This window comes from Leptinotarsa decemlineata, unplaced genomic scaffold (genome assembly GCF_025532065.1).
Source record: "Leptinotarsa decemlineata unplaced genomic scaffold, Ldec_3_MD MMD2_P_RNA_scaffold_7, whole genome shotgun sequence".
Lineage (NCBI taxonomy): Eukaryota > Metazoa > Arthropoda > Insecta > Coleoptera > Chrysomelidae > Leptinotarsa > Leptinotarsa decemlineata.
This window is the reverse complement of record NW_027412534.1, coordinates 1,736,976-1,752,737: the sequence shown is the minus strand read 5'-3', so window position 1 is coordinate 1,752,737 and position 15,762 is coordinate 1,736,976. Positions and strand designations below refer to the sequence as shown.

The following is a 15,762-nucleotide window of genomic DNA, read 5'->3' as shown; positions in this document are numbered from 1 at the left end:
AAATTATAGAGATTATCGTCGAGAAGAGACTGACGAAATATTTTCAGGAAAATGAATTTCTGAATGAAAATCAGTATGGTTTTAGGCAGAACCGATCTACCACCCACGCCATAACGAAACTGGTGAGCGATGTGGTCGATGCTTTTGAGAGAGGTGAACACACTATATGCACTCTATGTGACCTAAGCTAAGCTTTTGACTGCATCTCGCATCAGGTATTATTACAGAAATTGGAATATTATGGTGTCAGAGGAATTGCTTACAAATTTTTCGAATCATATTAACCTCAACGAGTTCACGCGGTTTTTCATGGTTCAACATTATCTTCTAGTCAGGAAATTACTTGTGGTGTGCCTCAAGGTTCAGTTCTGGGGCCACTTCTCTTCATTATTTACATTAATGATATATTTGAACATCTTCATTACATTAATGGTATTTTAATCGCAGACGATGCTACATTTTATCATTCCGATTCAAATTTAATAAATTTGAAAGAAAAAAACTTGTCAATTTTGCCAAATATAAATAAGTGGCTGATACCAAATAAACTAACACAAAATGGTATAGGTATAACCTTAGACTAGTCCCTCAAGTGGACAGAACATATTGACTGCCTAGCAAAAAAACTATCTAGTCAACTCAAAAAATCAGTTAGTCCGGATGTGCTTCTGTTCTCATATTTCTCATTATTCTATTCTCATGTATCTTATGGAACTGTGTTATGGGGCAACTCTACACATGCTCATCGAATCATGATATTACAGAAACGTGCTGTAAGAATAGTCGCCGGTTTAGGTCTTCGGGATTCTTGCCGAAATTACTTTCAAAAACTCAACATATCAACAGTTCCTTCTATTTATATTTATTTAAGTTTACTGGAGATTCACAAAAATTGCCATACATGGTGACACAAACCATATATATAATACTAGGCATGGTTCTTTTCTTCTAAATAAAAGATTTAGATTAGAGACTTCATATCGAAACAGTTTAAATTTGAATCCTTATAATTTTTTGCCAGAGTACTATAAAAATTTGAGTTATGCCGAATTTAAATTCAAGATAGAAAAACTCTTAATAGCTCACAGTCTCTACACAGTGAACGAATATTCTCAGATACCGACTATATATTGACACAATAATTCTTTATTATACTTTTTTATGTTTATCTTATTTGTGTAATATCCTGTCTGTATTTTTGTTTTTTATATGTGACTGTATATGTGCATGTATATATGTATGTATGTATATATTCATCTCATATTTTTATTTATTTTGATAAGGTGCTTTGATTGTCACATACAGTACGATGCAAATGTATGGAATAAATTCGATATTTACAAAATGAGCGTCTTTCGGAAGAAATCCAAAAACAGGTCAACTTTAATTTTTGACGGCCCATCTCATGATATTCATATGAAAGACGTTTCGTCACCGGTGTTGGCGTGATGACGTAATCGACAATTTTTTTAAATGCAAACAGTGGTCATGTGGCACCTCATTCAAAAGGTCCACTAATCATCTATTCAATGGTATAACCATGCCAATATTCATTAATACAAGATGAACCAAAACATGTTATTTATTGAAGTACAATAAAATTATAATAAATGTTCAAATTGATGACCTTCAGCTATGATGCAATGTGAAAGCCGGGCACTGAATTCATTTCTAACGTTTCCGAGAACTTCGGGGGTTATTTGTGCAATCTTCGCTCTGATGGGTTCCTTCAACTCTTCTAAATCATTTGGTCGATTTTGGTAAACTTTACTCTTCAAGTATCCCCATAAAAAAAGTCTAACGGGATCAAATCCGGAGACCTTGGTGACCTGTCGATCGGCCCTCTTCTTCCTATCCACTTTCCTCGGAAAACAGTATCCAGGTAGGTTCGTACATCAACGGCGTAGTGTGGGGGCGCCCCATCCTGCTGGAACCACAAATCATTTCTATTTGGAAATAGCTGATTCAGTTGTGGCATCAGATAATCTTGAAGAAAGTGTAGATACCGAGCACCAGTTACGCTTTCCTCAAAAAATTATGGTCCTATTATCTGGTTGTTCAAAATTCCGGCCCAAACATTCACTTTTTGTGGATATTGTGTGCTATGCTCCTCCATCCAATGTGGATTTTCTCTTGCCCAGTATCGATAAGTCTGACGGTTTACGTGACCGTTGAGCATAAAAGTAGCTTCATCTGAAAATATTATATTTTGTATGAAACTCCGATCTGTGTGCGAGCGCTCCATCATGATTTCGCAAAATTCGACTCTTCTGTCAAAGTCATCTTCTAACAGTTCTTGGACCAGCTGAACTTTATACGGATGCCACTTTTCTTTTTTTAACACTCTAACAATAGTCGATTGGTGTAAATTATTATCCAGTGCGACTTGCCTCGTGCTGGTATGGGAGTTTTCTTGGAACGCAAGTACCACATCAAGTTTTTGGACTTCTGAAATTGATTTTCTACCACTTTTAGGGAGATCTTTAACATGGCCCGTTTCTCGAAACTTTTTCTCAATTTTACTTATTGTTGATTGAGAAACGGGTTCTCGGTTGGGGTATTTCGCATTGAATAAATCACGAACTTCTGCCTGAGTCCTTACTTTATCTCCACAGCCAATCATAATTAAAATTTCGATTCTTTGGGTTTCTGTTACTTTCATTGCCAGATTATAAGTGATTTAAATATTTTTCTAGAAATAATGTCAACCGCTTCAATGATACTTCACTTCAATGACATTGACTAATCTCAAGTAGAGTGTAGGACTTTTATCACCATTTCTTTTTTCTAATCAACAAAAATAATAGAAGACAGTACGATACTTCATTCTCAGTGGCGGTGCATAGCATTATTTGGTTCAACGAATTACTATTATTTGTAATTCCAGTCTTCTGAATACATAATTTCGGTTGACCCTGTATTAATACATATTGAAACCATTATACCGTTGAATAGACCTACCGTTGAGTAGACCTTTTGAATGGGGTGCCACATGACCCCTGTTTGTATGACACTGGTGACGAAACGTCTTTCATATGAATATCATGAGATGGGCCGTCAAAAATTAAAGTTGACCTGTTTTTGGATTTCTTCCGAAAAACGATCCTTTTGTGAATATCGAATTTATTCCATACATTTGCATCGTACTGTATATCTTGTAATTGACCTGCTACAAATAATTTTTCTTATAACGTAGTCAATAAATGAATTATTATTATCATTATTATCAACCTGCAAACGCCTCTAAATAATAATAACAACATTAGGAGCATTAATGGAGGGTTTTACTTGTAAAACTTTTGGAGAATGGGTCGTGAAAAGAACACTAATGTGACAGAAAGTGTAAATTTACTCGTTGTGCAAGCTCCAAGTAGACTCAATCAACTACATTGATCAATTCAAATTCCCATGGAGAGATGAAAATGATCATTTGATACCCCTATGTATATATACACCAGAGTTGAGACATATAGACTAGTAAACGGTAAGTAAACACAGGGTGTTTCAAATTCGATCCTCACTAATGGGATCTCGGAAACTATGAGAGATAAAACGATGGTTAAATCGGGGCAGAATTGCCCACCTACCTGACTAATGATATGCCGTTGGGAAGTTCTGAAATTTTGAGGTAATCCGGAGATAACCAGAAAAAATGGATATTTTGGAAAATGCGTTTTTATTTTTTCCTGACTTTACTTTTCGAAAGATTCGAAAATAAACTGCACTTCCACATTGCCTCTTTCTCCCTGCTATATAATAATGTTTTCAGATTTGCTACCATACGTTTCGTCTTCCGACCACCATCATCAACTTTAGTTTTTCCTATGGGTGCTATATTGTATTCTTTCTGTTTTGAACGAAAGCAGATTTTACCTTCTCAATTATGTATCATGAGTAATAATCTTTTTTACAAAAAATTGAAGACTTTGAAAACAATTTCTTATCATAATATGCTTTGACTTCGATGTTTCTAAATTTGACTTTCAATTCGTTACACTCGTTAACATTTTGTTATTATACAAATCATGGAATGTTTGGGGTAAAAAATGACTTTGAAAAATGGAGAAAAGAGAGATATGATACATATTCATTACAAATACGATACAAATAGTGTTAGGACATCAGAAATGTATTCAAACTTGTATCCCGAACTACGACAACCACATCTAACTATCTTCAAGTTATTGGATCAAAATCTCACCAAGTTTGTTTTTTATGAAAACTAAAGAAAGTTCGATAAATGAGGTATGTATGTGGACATTGCGTCCTTTTCAATAAAAATGAATGATTTCCAGATAAACATGGACCCTGGGAAATATACACGTCAAATTTCCTCCGAGATGAATATTTATTATACAAATGCTTGGAAACATCTCGAAAAAGCGGTTTGAAATGTTACAAATTACACATACCTCAAAAATTTCATCCAGGTGATCCCTTCGGGCTATTAGAATTTTGTAATTGGCTAATAAGAAGACCTGAGTTTCCTGGAAAATGTAATTTGGATAGATGAAAGCACTTTTACGAATTGTGGGATATTCAACCGACATAACGAACACATTTGGAGCATAAACAACCCCAGGAAAGTCCGGGAAATTCGACCTCAAATGCGATTTAGTATTAACGTGTGGGCAGGAATTTATAAAGATATAATTTTGGGTCTCCATGTATTAGACAGAATTCCGAATGGAGAAACTCACCACCAGTTTTTTATTACGATTTGCGAAGAGTATTTGGAGGATCTACCTTTGACCAACTATAACAACATCTGGTTTCTACATGATGGCGTTCCACCTCACATTAACAGACGAGTATCTGATTACCTGAATGGAAGCTTTGGTGATAAATGGATAGGGAATAATGGGCTGGTTTGGTGGCCAGCAAGGTATCCAGACTTAATTGTTATGGATACATTCTTATGGGGTTTACTGAAAAATAAAGTTTATGGTCAGTGGGAATATCAAAATATTGACGACCTTCAACACAGCATTGTTAGAGAGTTCGAAAGATTGAAGAGAAGGGAAATTACTCGTGAAGTGAATGATATTCGAAGAAGGGTACAGTTGTGTTATCATGAACGAGGCCAGCATTTTGAGTATTTGCTGTGATTTACTTTAATCTTCAAATTTCAGTTAAATCTTGTTATTTGTTCAAAGTTCTATTGTTATTGAAGAGAAAACAATGTCTAATTCACCTCATACACACCTCATTTATCAAACTTTGATTGTTGATTCTGTTTTCGTATTTTTTCATCGGCAAACGAACAAAACTCAGTGCGATTTTGATCTAATAACTTGAACATAATTCGATGTGGTTGTCGTCTTTCGAGATACAAGTTTGAATACATTTCCGATGTCCTAACACTGTTCCTATCGTATTTGTAATAAATTTGAACCATATCTTTCTTTCCTTCTCCATTCGTGAAAGCCATTTTTCGCCAAAAATTCAATAACTTGTATAATAACAGAGTGTATCAAATTTAGAAACATCAAAGTCAAAGCCTATTATGATTAGAATTAGTTTTTTTCAATGTCTCCAACTTTTCGAAAAAGAATGATAACTTTTGATACATCATTGAAAAGGTTAAATGTGATCCTATTCAAAACAGAAGGAATCCAATGTAGCACACGTAAGAAAAAATAAAATTAATGATGGTGGCCGGAAGACAAAACGTCGGATTGCAAATCTGTGAACACCATTATGTAGCAGGAAAAAAGTGGCAAAAAGTGCAATTTATTTTCGAATCCTTCAAGAAATGAAGCCAGAAAAAAATAAGACCCATTTTTCGAAATTTCTGTTTTTTCCGAGTATCTCCGGATTACCTCAAAATTTCAGAACTTACCAACGGCATATCATTAGTCAGGTAGGTGCGCAATTCTGCCCCAATATAACCATTTTTGAATCTCTCACAGTTTCCGAGTTCGCAATGGCGAGGATCGAATTTGAAACACCCTGTATAATATCGATATTGAAATATCATTCTGTATCGTTCTATATCGAAATTTTGTATACCTACTCTATACATGGATATGGACATAAAAGTGTTCATCTATATTTGGGGCCCAACATGTAACTGAAATTTTTTTACCTGATTCAGATATTATGGCAAAATGTACCTCTGATAATGAACCTCAAAATTGAAGGCGCAAAATTCAGTCTCGTTAGGTCAATAGGATGAAGATTTTTACCTGGAATCAAGTAGTATTCATTTCTTTTCAAAATTGATTTATGATTTTTATATATGTGGAATTGTGCATCAGCCTAGAAAATGTAATTGGGATGGGTTGATGGGTCGGATGGGTTGAGCAGTAGAAGATTCAAATAGCAATATTGAATCGGTCATGAACATTGAAGACTGCGTCACTCGGGTTGGCCAGCCTTCCATTCACCTCTCAGCCAACTCTATTACACCTGAAACACGTTCCATTGCTAAGAGTAGGTACTGGAACTTATCGTCAGAGTCTATATCAGTAGTCGCCAACCTGTCGATCGCGAGCTACCGGTAGCTCGCGGAGGCAATTCTGGTAGCTCTCACAACGATTTTAATTTAAAAAATACAAACTGCAAAAATCAGAGAAGCTTCCGAAAATTCCACAAAAAATCTAATTGTCATAATATTAAACATAAACAGCGGCAACGTTGCGGTGAGCGATCTGCCGCTGACGCCATCAACCTAGAATCGGCTAAAACCGACCAGCCGGACCAGCGCGTTAGTGTTCCAGAACGATATGGATTGCTTTGAACGGGATAAATACGCACGGCGCGGCGACATTGCGCTTAGTTCAAAAACGAACACTTAACCAACGTCCAGCGGTTGGGTTAGTAGAGAACAACAAAAATAATATTACGGCAAGCAGTTGTAAGAAGGTAAAGACATACCACTTTCATTCGGAATGGAAAGAACAATACTTTTTTACAGAAGTTAAAGATAAAAATGTGTGTTATGTGATACTTCGGTCTCCGTTGCTAAAAAAGGAAATATTGAGAGACATCATAAAACTGTACAGTCTAATTTTGAAAAATCATTCCCACTTCATTCTGCCACCAGAAAGGAGGAACTGAAATAGTTAAAAAAGCAGTTAATTGACAACAATCAATATTTTTAAGAACAGTCGACAAAAATAAAGCTGCAACTGAAGCATCGTACCGTGTGTCCCAGATAATTGCACAAAAAAAGAAACCTTATGAAGACGGGGAAATGATAAAACAGGCGTTTTTAGAAGCTGCTGATTCGTTATTTGCCAACTTTAGAAATAAAGACGAGATAGTTTCAGCTATAAAATCTATGCAACATTCTGCTGATACAGTGATGAGACGTGTAGAAGTAATGAGTAATGATATGACTAAGATAACTGTGTTTATTTTTCACTTCAACTCGATGAATCAACAGATGTCGTTGACACTTCCCAGATGGACGTGTTCGTCAGGATGGTTTTTAGTGATTTTATGATTAAAGAAGATCTTTTGAAGTTCATTTCACTGAAAGGACACACTACTGGACATGAGTTGTTTTCTAATTTGAAAAATATTATTTCTTCCGAGAAAATTCCAATATCAAAAATGGTAGGCTTGACAACCGATGGCGCTCCAGTTATGGTGGGTTGTGATAAGGGTCTGGTGGCGTTATGTCGTGAAGATGAAACTTTTCCGCAACTTCTCTGTTACCACTGCATTATCCATCAGCAAGCATTATGTGGAAATTTCCTGAAACTAAACAACGTTATGCATCTGGTGGTAAAAATTGTGAACAAGATTAGAGCTCAAGCGTTACAAAGAAGATTTTTCAGAACCTTGGCCGATGAAGTTGACTGTCAATACGGGGACCTACTCCTTCACTCTGAAGTCCGATGGTTAAGTAGAGGACGGGTGCTGAAACGTTTTATCTGGCATACTTCAATTTTTCAAACAACGCGATGAACCGACTCCGGAACTAGAAAATTCAATCTGGCTTAGAGATTTTGGTTTTCTCGTGAACATTACAGAGAAATTAAACGAACTTAAAATAAAAAGTGTATTTTTATTTTCTTTTTTCATTTCTTTATTTTTATATATTCAATTGTTCTATTCCTACTTGTATTTTATTCCACTATTTTTTCATTTCAGGTTTATTTTGCTTAATAGAACTGTTATTTTCAGCTATTCATTTTTAATTTTCCTTTTTTAGTTGTTTCAGGGATTTCAAATTATTTCATATAGTAGACAATGGGGTAGTTCTTGTAGTTTCTTGTTTCGTCACCTAGGGAAATTTTACCTGTTATGACCCACTTTATTCTTGTTTCGTCACCTCATCTTTGCACCTGCGCTAGGTTAGGTAGTTCCAGTTCCAGTAGTTTCGGAGCCTATTCAATTCAAACAAAAAATCAAATCTTTCCTCTTTATAATATCAGTGTCGATTATTGATTGATATAATATTATTGTAAATTTAGGTTTACGGACTTATATGACCCTAGTAGTCCCAGTTGACGAATGCGGAATAAATTATTACCTGGAAAAGGTCAAAAAGGTACAGGTGACGAAACAAGAAATTTTGGGGCAAGTGACGAATTACGAATTGACCAAACAAGAACAAATCGTTGATAATGGACAAAAATTCAGTCTCAGGTCATTATGATGAAGATTTTTACCTGGAATCAAGTACTATTCATTCCTTTTTAAATTTGATTTATGATTTCTATATATGTGGAATTATGCATCAGCCAAGAAAAGTGTGAACATATCAGACGGGTTGAACAGAGGAAGATTCAAATAGAAATATCAAATCGATGGTGAACATTCGAGATTGTGACACTATATTGTAACTGAAACACTTTCCATGGCTTGGAGTAGGTATTGGAACTAATTTTCTGAGTCTATATATTTGTCTTCGTGGATCTTTCGAAACCCAATACAGTTCTTGACGTTTTCAGTTCGATTTTGAGTAATCTAAATATTTGGTGATTCTTGTATCCTGTCGAACAATTGAAAAACTAATTTCATCATCTGGACACTTCACAAGATTATCAGGGCGAATTTCTCAAAGCTTTTCGTCAAGTTATTTCGTAGTTTTCCTAAAAAGTCGCTCTCAAACTGTACATCACCAATATTCCCTGTGACGGTCGCCAAAAAATGTAATATTTGGGGTGGATTTTGCTTTGTAAATAGGAAACAGAAACATTCACTTTGGAAATGGTTAACGTCATATTTGATTTTCCCTAACAAGTTCACTACGTAAACTACAGCAGATTCTGTCTCGAGTCACCGTATTTCGAAATCCAGAAGGACCGGAACAATCGAAAAAGACAAAGCCCTTTCAACAAATCTATCCAAATATTTTTGGACTAATAAATGATTCCACATGGATATAAATCACGAATTGATTCTGAAATATAATGGAAAGAAGTCTATTTCAGACCCAAGTCCACATATGAATAAATTCTTGAAAAGTAAAACATTTGCTACAATACTAACGAAAACTAAAATATATTTTGATGTTGGGATACATTTCGGGATTTCTCAAAGGATTGGGTCGCCCTCAGTTCAGGGCCAAGGCGCCGACCCCAGATCCATCTCTTGACTCTCAGGACCCTCCAGAGGAATTTGTACCATGTCGAACAGTTGTGATAGGTTCTGCAGACACGACAGGAGGATGCGCCTTCATTTCATCTTCACCGTCGAACTTGAGGGAGAGCCACATGGCTTCCCTGTCACCAATGATGTTCATTTCTGAGCTGTCGCGGAAGGTTTTGGTGACGATCACCGTTTCGGGTCTGTCCACTTCCAAGTAGTGAATCTCCAACGCGTCGCCTATTATCTTCCATACAATGGATCGCTTGGGTTCCTTGTTCAAAGATTCAGAAGCACCCTGGAGCTCACCATCGACTTTTGCTTTCTTGGCATTCGATTCTATGTCATCAGTGGGGGTTGCTGGAGGTGAGCTACTAGATATCTCTTGTTTTGCCTTACCCTCAGCGTCAATTTTTTGTTCATTATCGGAATGTTCCTCCTCATATATGAGCGTGTCTCGGTAGAAGTTGAGGGGTGCAATATCCTCCAAGCATAGTGATATATTTGCTTCAGTTTGTGTGGGAGAGGTTTCTGTTTGCAGTTGGTCTCGACAGGATGAGGAGGATGGTGAAGTAACCTCAGTGATCACTGTGGGTGTTCGTTTTCTCTTCTCACCCTTTGTTTCAATTTCAGATGGTTTAGGTTCACTGCTAACTTTCACTTCCTTTCCCAGATGCAAGGCTCTATAATCCACTCTTTGCTCCTGCCTGAGCAAGGGAGTAGATTGGTGCAACATTTCATCGCTCATCTTCAACTACTCCAAAGAATAAACGAGAATGAACTTTCGATATATAACTTGCTTGACAAGTCAAAATTAGGAACTAGTGTGTTGAAGGCATCACCCAAAACAATATATAGTTTTTCAGGCTAATCAGGTACTAAACATATTGCCAAACAGGTACTTTTAGGTAACTGTTTGGCAGCAGTTACAGGTAGATTTCTAAATGAAGTGTGAGATGTTAATGACCAACCGTAGATCAATTCCCAGAACAATTGAAAGTGGATACAATAAATAATGAAAATACTGATGTGAAAAAAGAGAAAAATTGAAATATAGATTTGGAAAAAGTAACACGAATAATTCATGACCTCAAAAATTCAGTAAATGGTTCTCTTCGAGACATGATCACTTCTGTTCAAGCAGGTAAGTTTGTTAGGAAATTTCAGGCATGTTGTTCCTTATTATTCAAAATTTTGATATGAAGGAACCTTCAACAAATGGAATCGCATAATTCAGTATTTTTATCAAATTTGAATTTCCATTTTGAAGCTTTCTGTGGATAACAAAATGTACTTTTGAAAGATGGTAAAACTGAAATGACTTCCTGGTAGTATTTGCAACGATATATACAAGAGAATTATCATTAAGGATAGATTTGACTTTGATGATTTTCTATAGTATGTCTCTTGAACTTCAAATACCTCTGAATATTTTTCATTTAAATTCGTATTCGAAAATTTTTGTCATTTTGATTACGTACTTGATTATTAAATAATTTTCTGGTGAAAATCTTATATTATTGGTGTTTGTGTATATATTAGCTATGAAATTGGTTTTGAAAAATGAACTGGAAAATATTCTGAGTTGGGATGATATCCGTTATTCCCAAAATAATGGCCAGAGAGAAAACAATGGTTGGAATTATCTCAAAAACGAAAACATCAGGGGACTTCCTTTGATTCCTTTGATTCCTTTGATTCCTCGTGGTCGTCCGCGTGAAGGAAAGCTTTGGAAAGGTATCTTTCTGGAGAGTAGAATCGGAATATATATATATATATATATATATATATATATATATATATATATATATATATATATATATATATATATATATATATATATATATATATATATATATATATATATATATATATATATATATATATATATATATATATATATATATATATATATATATATATATATACTCTTCGCGACTGGAGGAATGCACAGCAAAATGAATTTACGGGGTCTCTCAGTCAAAAAATCAAAAATCAAATCTCTGTTCTACTTTGCCAAGCTTTCGCTTCTAATGGGAAGCTTCTTCAGAGCCTTCAATTTATTGAGTTGTTGCTTTTTTCGCCATCGAAAAACATTACAATTCATACTTACAGTTAAAATGAGTTAAAAACAATAAATTGAACATATAAACTGACGGAGAAGGTTGAACATGTATAAGATTATTTTGGGTTTGACAAATGTCATACCTTCACACAAATGTAATTTTTCAATGGATATGATGATTTCATAATCTTTGACTTTAAGAAAGAGTTATTGATATAGATTCATAGGTATATTGCTGGAAAGTGAAATCACATCAAGGCTGATCAGAATATAACTTGGAGGTGATGATTTTCTATTTATAAAATTGTAAAAATCGAAAGAATCCTCAATATAGAATTCATATGTTATCAAAAGATGGAATGATATAAATAAAAAATGTTCAATAAACCAAAAAAATATTATTGAAATAATTAAATTCATCTTCAACTCAAGTTATTTCTCCTTCTTAGGTAAATACTATAAAAAAATTCTAGGTACACTGATGGGAGCTACAATTCCTCCTATTATAGTTCAATACGTAATGGACGATCTTTTTGAAAACATACTTTCCAAACTGAGTTTTGAAATTCCCTTTTAAAAGAAATACGTTGACGATGTCATTTGTGCAATACCTTATGACAAATCTAATGAAATACTTGATGTTGTTAATAGATATGATAAACATTAACAGTTCACTATCGAAATAGAAAATAATCAGACCCTTCCTTTTCTCGATACAAGAGTTAACCGTGAAACTGATGATTCCTTGATTACTGATTGGTATGTCAAACCTGCTGATTCAGAAAGACATAGTAATTACTATTATTTTCATAAAAAATCAGTTGAAATAAATTTAATACTCTGAAAGAAAGAATAGGAAATTCAGTACACCTTTTCCTCAAGCAAAAAAATCTCAGACTTCTTAGAGACATATCGATCGAAAATTCTCATCCCAGAAAACTTCTCAATGAAATAATTTTCAATACTGGCAATAATACAAATTCCAATGTAATCAACAGAAATGTATGTAATGATAGTTTACCTATCAATTTTTCTTATAAATCTATACCTAACCTTGGAAGTGTATCTTCAAATATCATTAAACTATTTCATAATGAACAAAATATCAAAATATGCCAAAAAAATATCAAAACCATAAAGAATTTGAATACAAAATTGAAAGATGAAACGGATACCACCAAAAAGTCAAATGTGATTTATAACATTCCTTGTAACAACTGTAACTTGGATTATATTGGAACAACATCTAGAATTCTTAATGATAGAATAACTTCACATAAAAGTTATATGAAACTTAATAAAAAATCATGCGCATCAGGACAACATTCTATAGAAACAGGACATGAACCAAATTACTCTAATATCAAAGTTTCACATACAGAAAAAATAGTTCTAAACGCATTTTTCTTGAAATGGTTGAAATTAGTAAGTCTTCTGTTTGTATGAATGAGAAAACTGACATTGATAATCTCAGCAATATATACAGTAACTTACTGGAACTACATCAAAAACATGATAATAGTTAAAATTGTATCAATCAATAACTCTTTCTTAAAGTCAAAGATTATGAAATCATCATATCCATTGAAAAATTACATTTATGTGAAGGTATGACATTTGTCAAACCCAAAATAATCTTATACATGTTCAACCTTCTCTGTCAGTTTATATGTTCAATTCATTGTTTTGAACTCATTTTTAGTGTAAATATGAATTGTAATGTTTTTCGATGGCAAAAAAACCAACAACTCAATAAATTATAAGCTCTGAAGAAGCTTCCCATTAGAAGCGAAAGCTTGGCAAAGTAGAACAGAGATTTGATTTTTGATTTTTCGACTGAGAGACCCCGTTAATCCATTTTGCTATATATATAGATATATAGACATATGATTGATGCTACTAGTTTTCTTTCATTTTCACTATTTCAATATTATTTAATATTAATATCACAAAAATGATTTGAAGCTTCAATAAGTTCTAATTATTATATGCGAGCGCTTTCGATAGCAGGATGTACTATCGTCTTCATGGCTCTACTCAAAGTACAGCTAAAGCATTAGTTTCCATGGATATATTCGACAGTTTTCGTTATGAACGTATGTTTGCACACCTTCCACGCACACCTTCTAATCTATACCGCATTCCTTAGAACCTACCTTGTGATTTCCAAGGTCAATTAGTTAATATCGCCAGTGTAGGTATCACGTTCATTTGTATGACAATTAGATGAAATAACGAATTGAAGATGAATCCCATTGAAATGTTATATATATTTATGTATGTATATTTTACTATTCAACGTGACCGCGATGTAGGTTTTTTCAATTCTAGTAGACATTATATTAACCAATTAAACCATATTTTTATAAGCAGAAACAGTAACAAGTCTTAAAATAAAATTTATTTCCAGTTCGTAGCATAAAATTATTTTACGAACAACTACAGAGATACACGTTTCAAATTTCGTTGTGGAATAAAAATCAGATATCATTCACATGAGTTCTACTTTGAATGAATGGTAATAAATTGCACTTACATGAAACACTGTCACCCTCACTGGTATACACCGATGTTTCGCCCTAAGACGGATGGAGTAGTAGAAAGCCAAAAAATTTCTTTCCCAAAAATTGATCACTCCTAAAAAATATAACCCCTTCAGTTCAAATAAGATTGGAATTGGGATTGAATCAAATAGATGAATGAATGTCAATACGATGTCATCGATGACACAAGCAGATCAAGCTTATTCCGTGACAATAAAAAATCATAATTCATGAATGAATTGTGTGTATTTTCTATAATGTTATCCAATTTGGTATTGAAGAGCCTTGGGGCAAGTGTCTTAAGGCGAAACATCGGTGTATACCAGTGTGGGTGACACTGTTCCATGTAAGTGCAATTTATTACCATTCATTCAAAGTAGAACTCATGTGAATGATATCTGATTTTTATTCCACAACGAATGTTTGAAATACAAACTGAGTAGAGAAAAGTATCTTCTGTATAATTCAGTGTTCATATAGCGGTATGGTTTATGAGGAAATTCAATAAAGCAGTATGGTTTATGAGGAAATTCAAAGAAGCCTCATATATGTTGTCCAACAACGCATTTAGTCAAGCTTGCGTAGAGATACGGAACATATGGAAACCTCTAATCAAGCCAAAAACGACCAATTCCCGCCAAACGGTCATCTCCCGCTAAAACCAATGAAGCGGAAAGAGTGAAGAGGGGATTGGTGAAAGCACTTGAATGACCTATAAGTAGTCAGATCTCGGAGGGAAAGTCCGGACAAGACTCAGGCGATAACCATGGGAAGACTGCTATCTTCTCCGGCCAGAAAAGTGAGAATCTCTGGAAGGAAGATTGACTGGCAAGCGCGGGTAAAGTACCTCGGCCTTCTAATAGACCGTAGCCTCACTTGGAACCCGCACATCATGTGCGTTAAATCAAAGATCGAGGGTCGATTAGCTAGTCTGTACCCTCCGATCAACAGAAGATCTAAATTGAATTTAGAAAACAAAATTTTTGTAGCTCCACACCTCAATAAATATTCATTCTTTTGTATCGTGGTATCGTACTAATCGATAGAAAACTTTGTACTTCATACATTGATGTTATTTTTTTTCAGATTTTCATTATTTGCCTCTCCAGATTATTACTATATGAAATCGTTGAGCCATTTCCAGATAATTTTACTTCATACATTCAAATTGAATCAAATTGCTGCCTAAACGGACAGAAAAATTATTGGCGACATAATTACATACCGCAAGAATCGATTCTCGGACCTGTTTCGTTTCTATATTTAAATTCTTTGGCTACAGTAAATTTATTTGGTAAGTTACAAATGTTTGCTGATGACACCACTTTAATTTTTAATGAAAATATTGTACAAGAAATCAAAATTAATATTTGAAAGATCTTGATCAAATATCTTTATTGCTTCAATGCCATAAAATGACACTGACTTTTCAGAAATCTTCATATATGCTCATATCAAAAAGGTCTATATCAATTGATTCAAAAGATCCAATAACATTTTATAATGAAAATATTAAATACTCTCCTAGTGCTAAATTTCTTGGTCTTATTCTAGATGAAAATGTATCATGGAGAAAACACATTGAAACAATAAGAAAAAAAAACAGCCCCA

General features: G+C 34.2%; 1 protein-coding gene across 2 annotated transcripts in view; it reads right to left on the bottom strand.

The window, feature by feature from the left end:
* Positions 1-7,437: 7,437 nt before the first annotated feature.
* Positions 7,438-15,762, bottom strand: part of LOC141480270 (uncharacterized) — a 61,937-nt gene continuing 53,612 nt past the window's right edge. The window contains exon 3 of one of the 2 annotated variants that reach the window (XM_074170176.1): positions 7,438-7,710. In XM_074170176.1, the coding sequence (XP_074026277.1) occupies positions 7,680-7,710 (31 nt within the window). In that variant the 3' untranslated portion in view covers positions 7,438-7,679. The remainder of the gene's footprint in view (positions 7,711-15,762) is intronic. The other variant, XM_074170177.1, reaches the window with a different exon arrangement.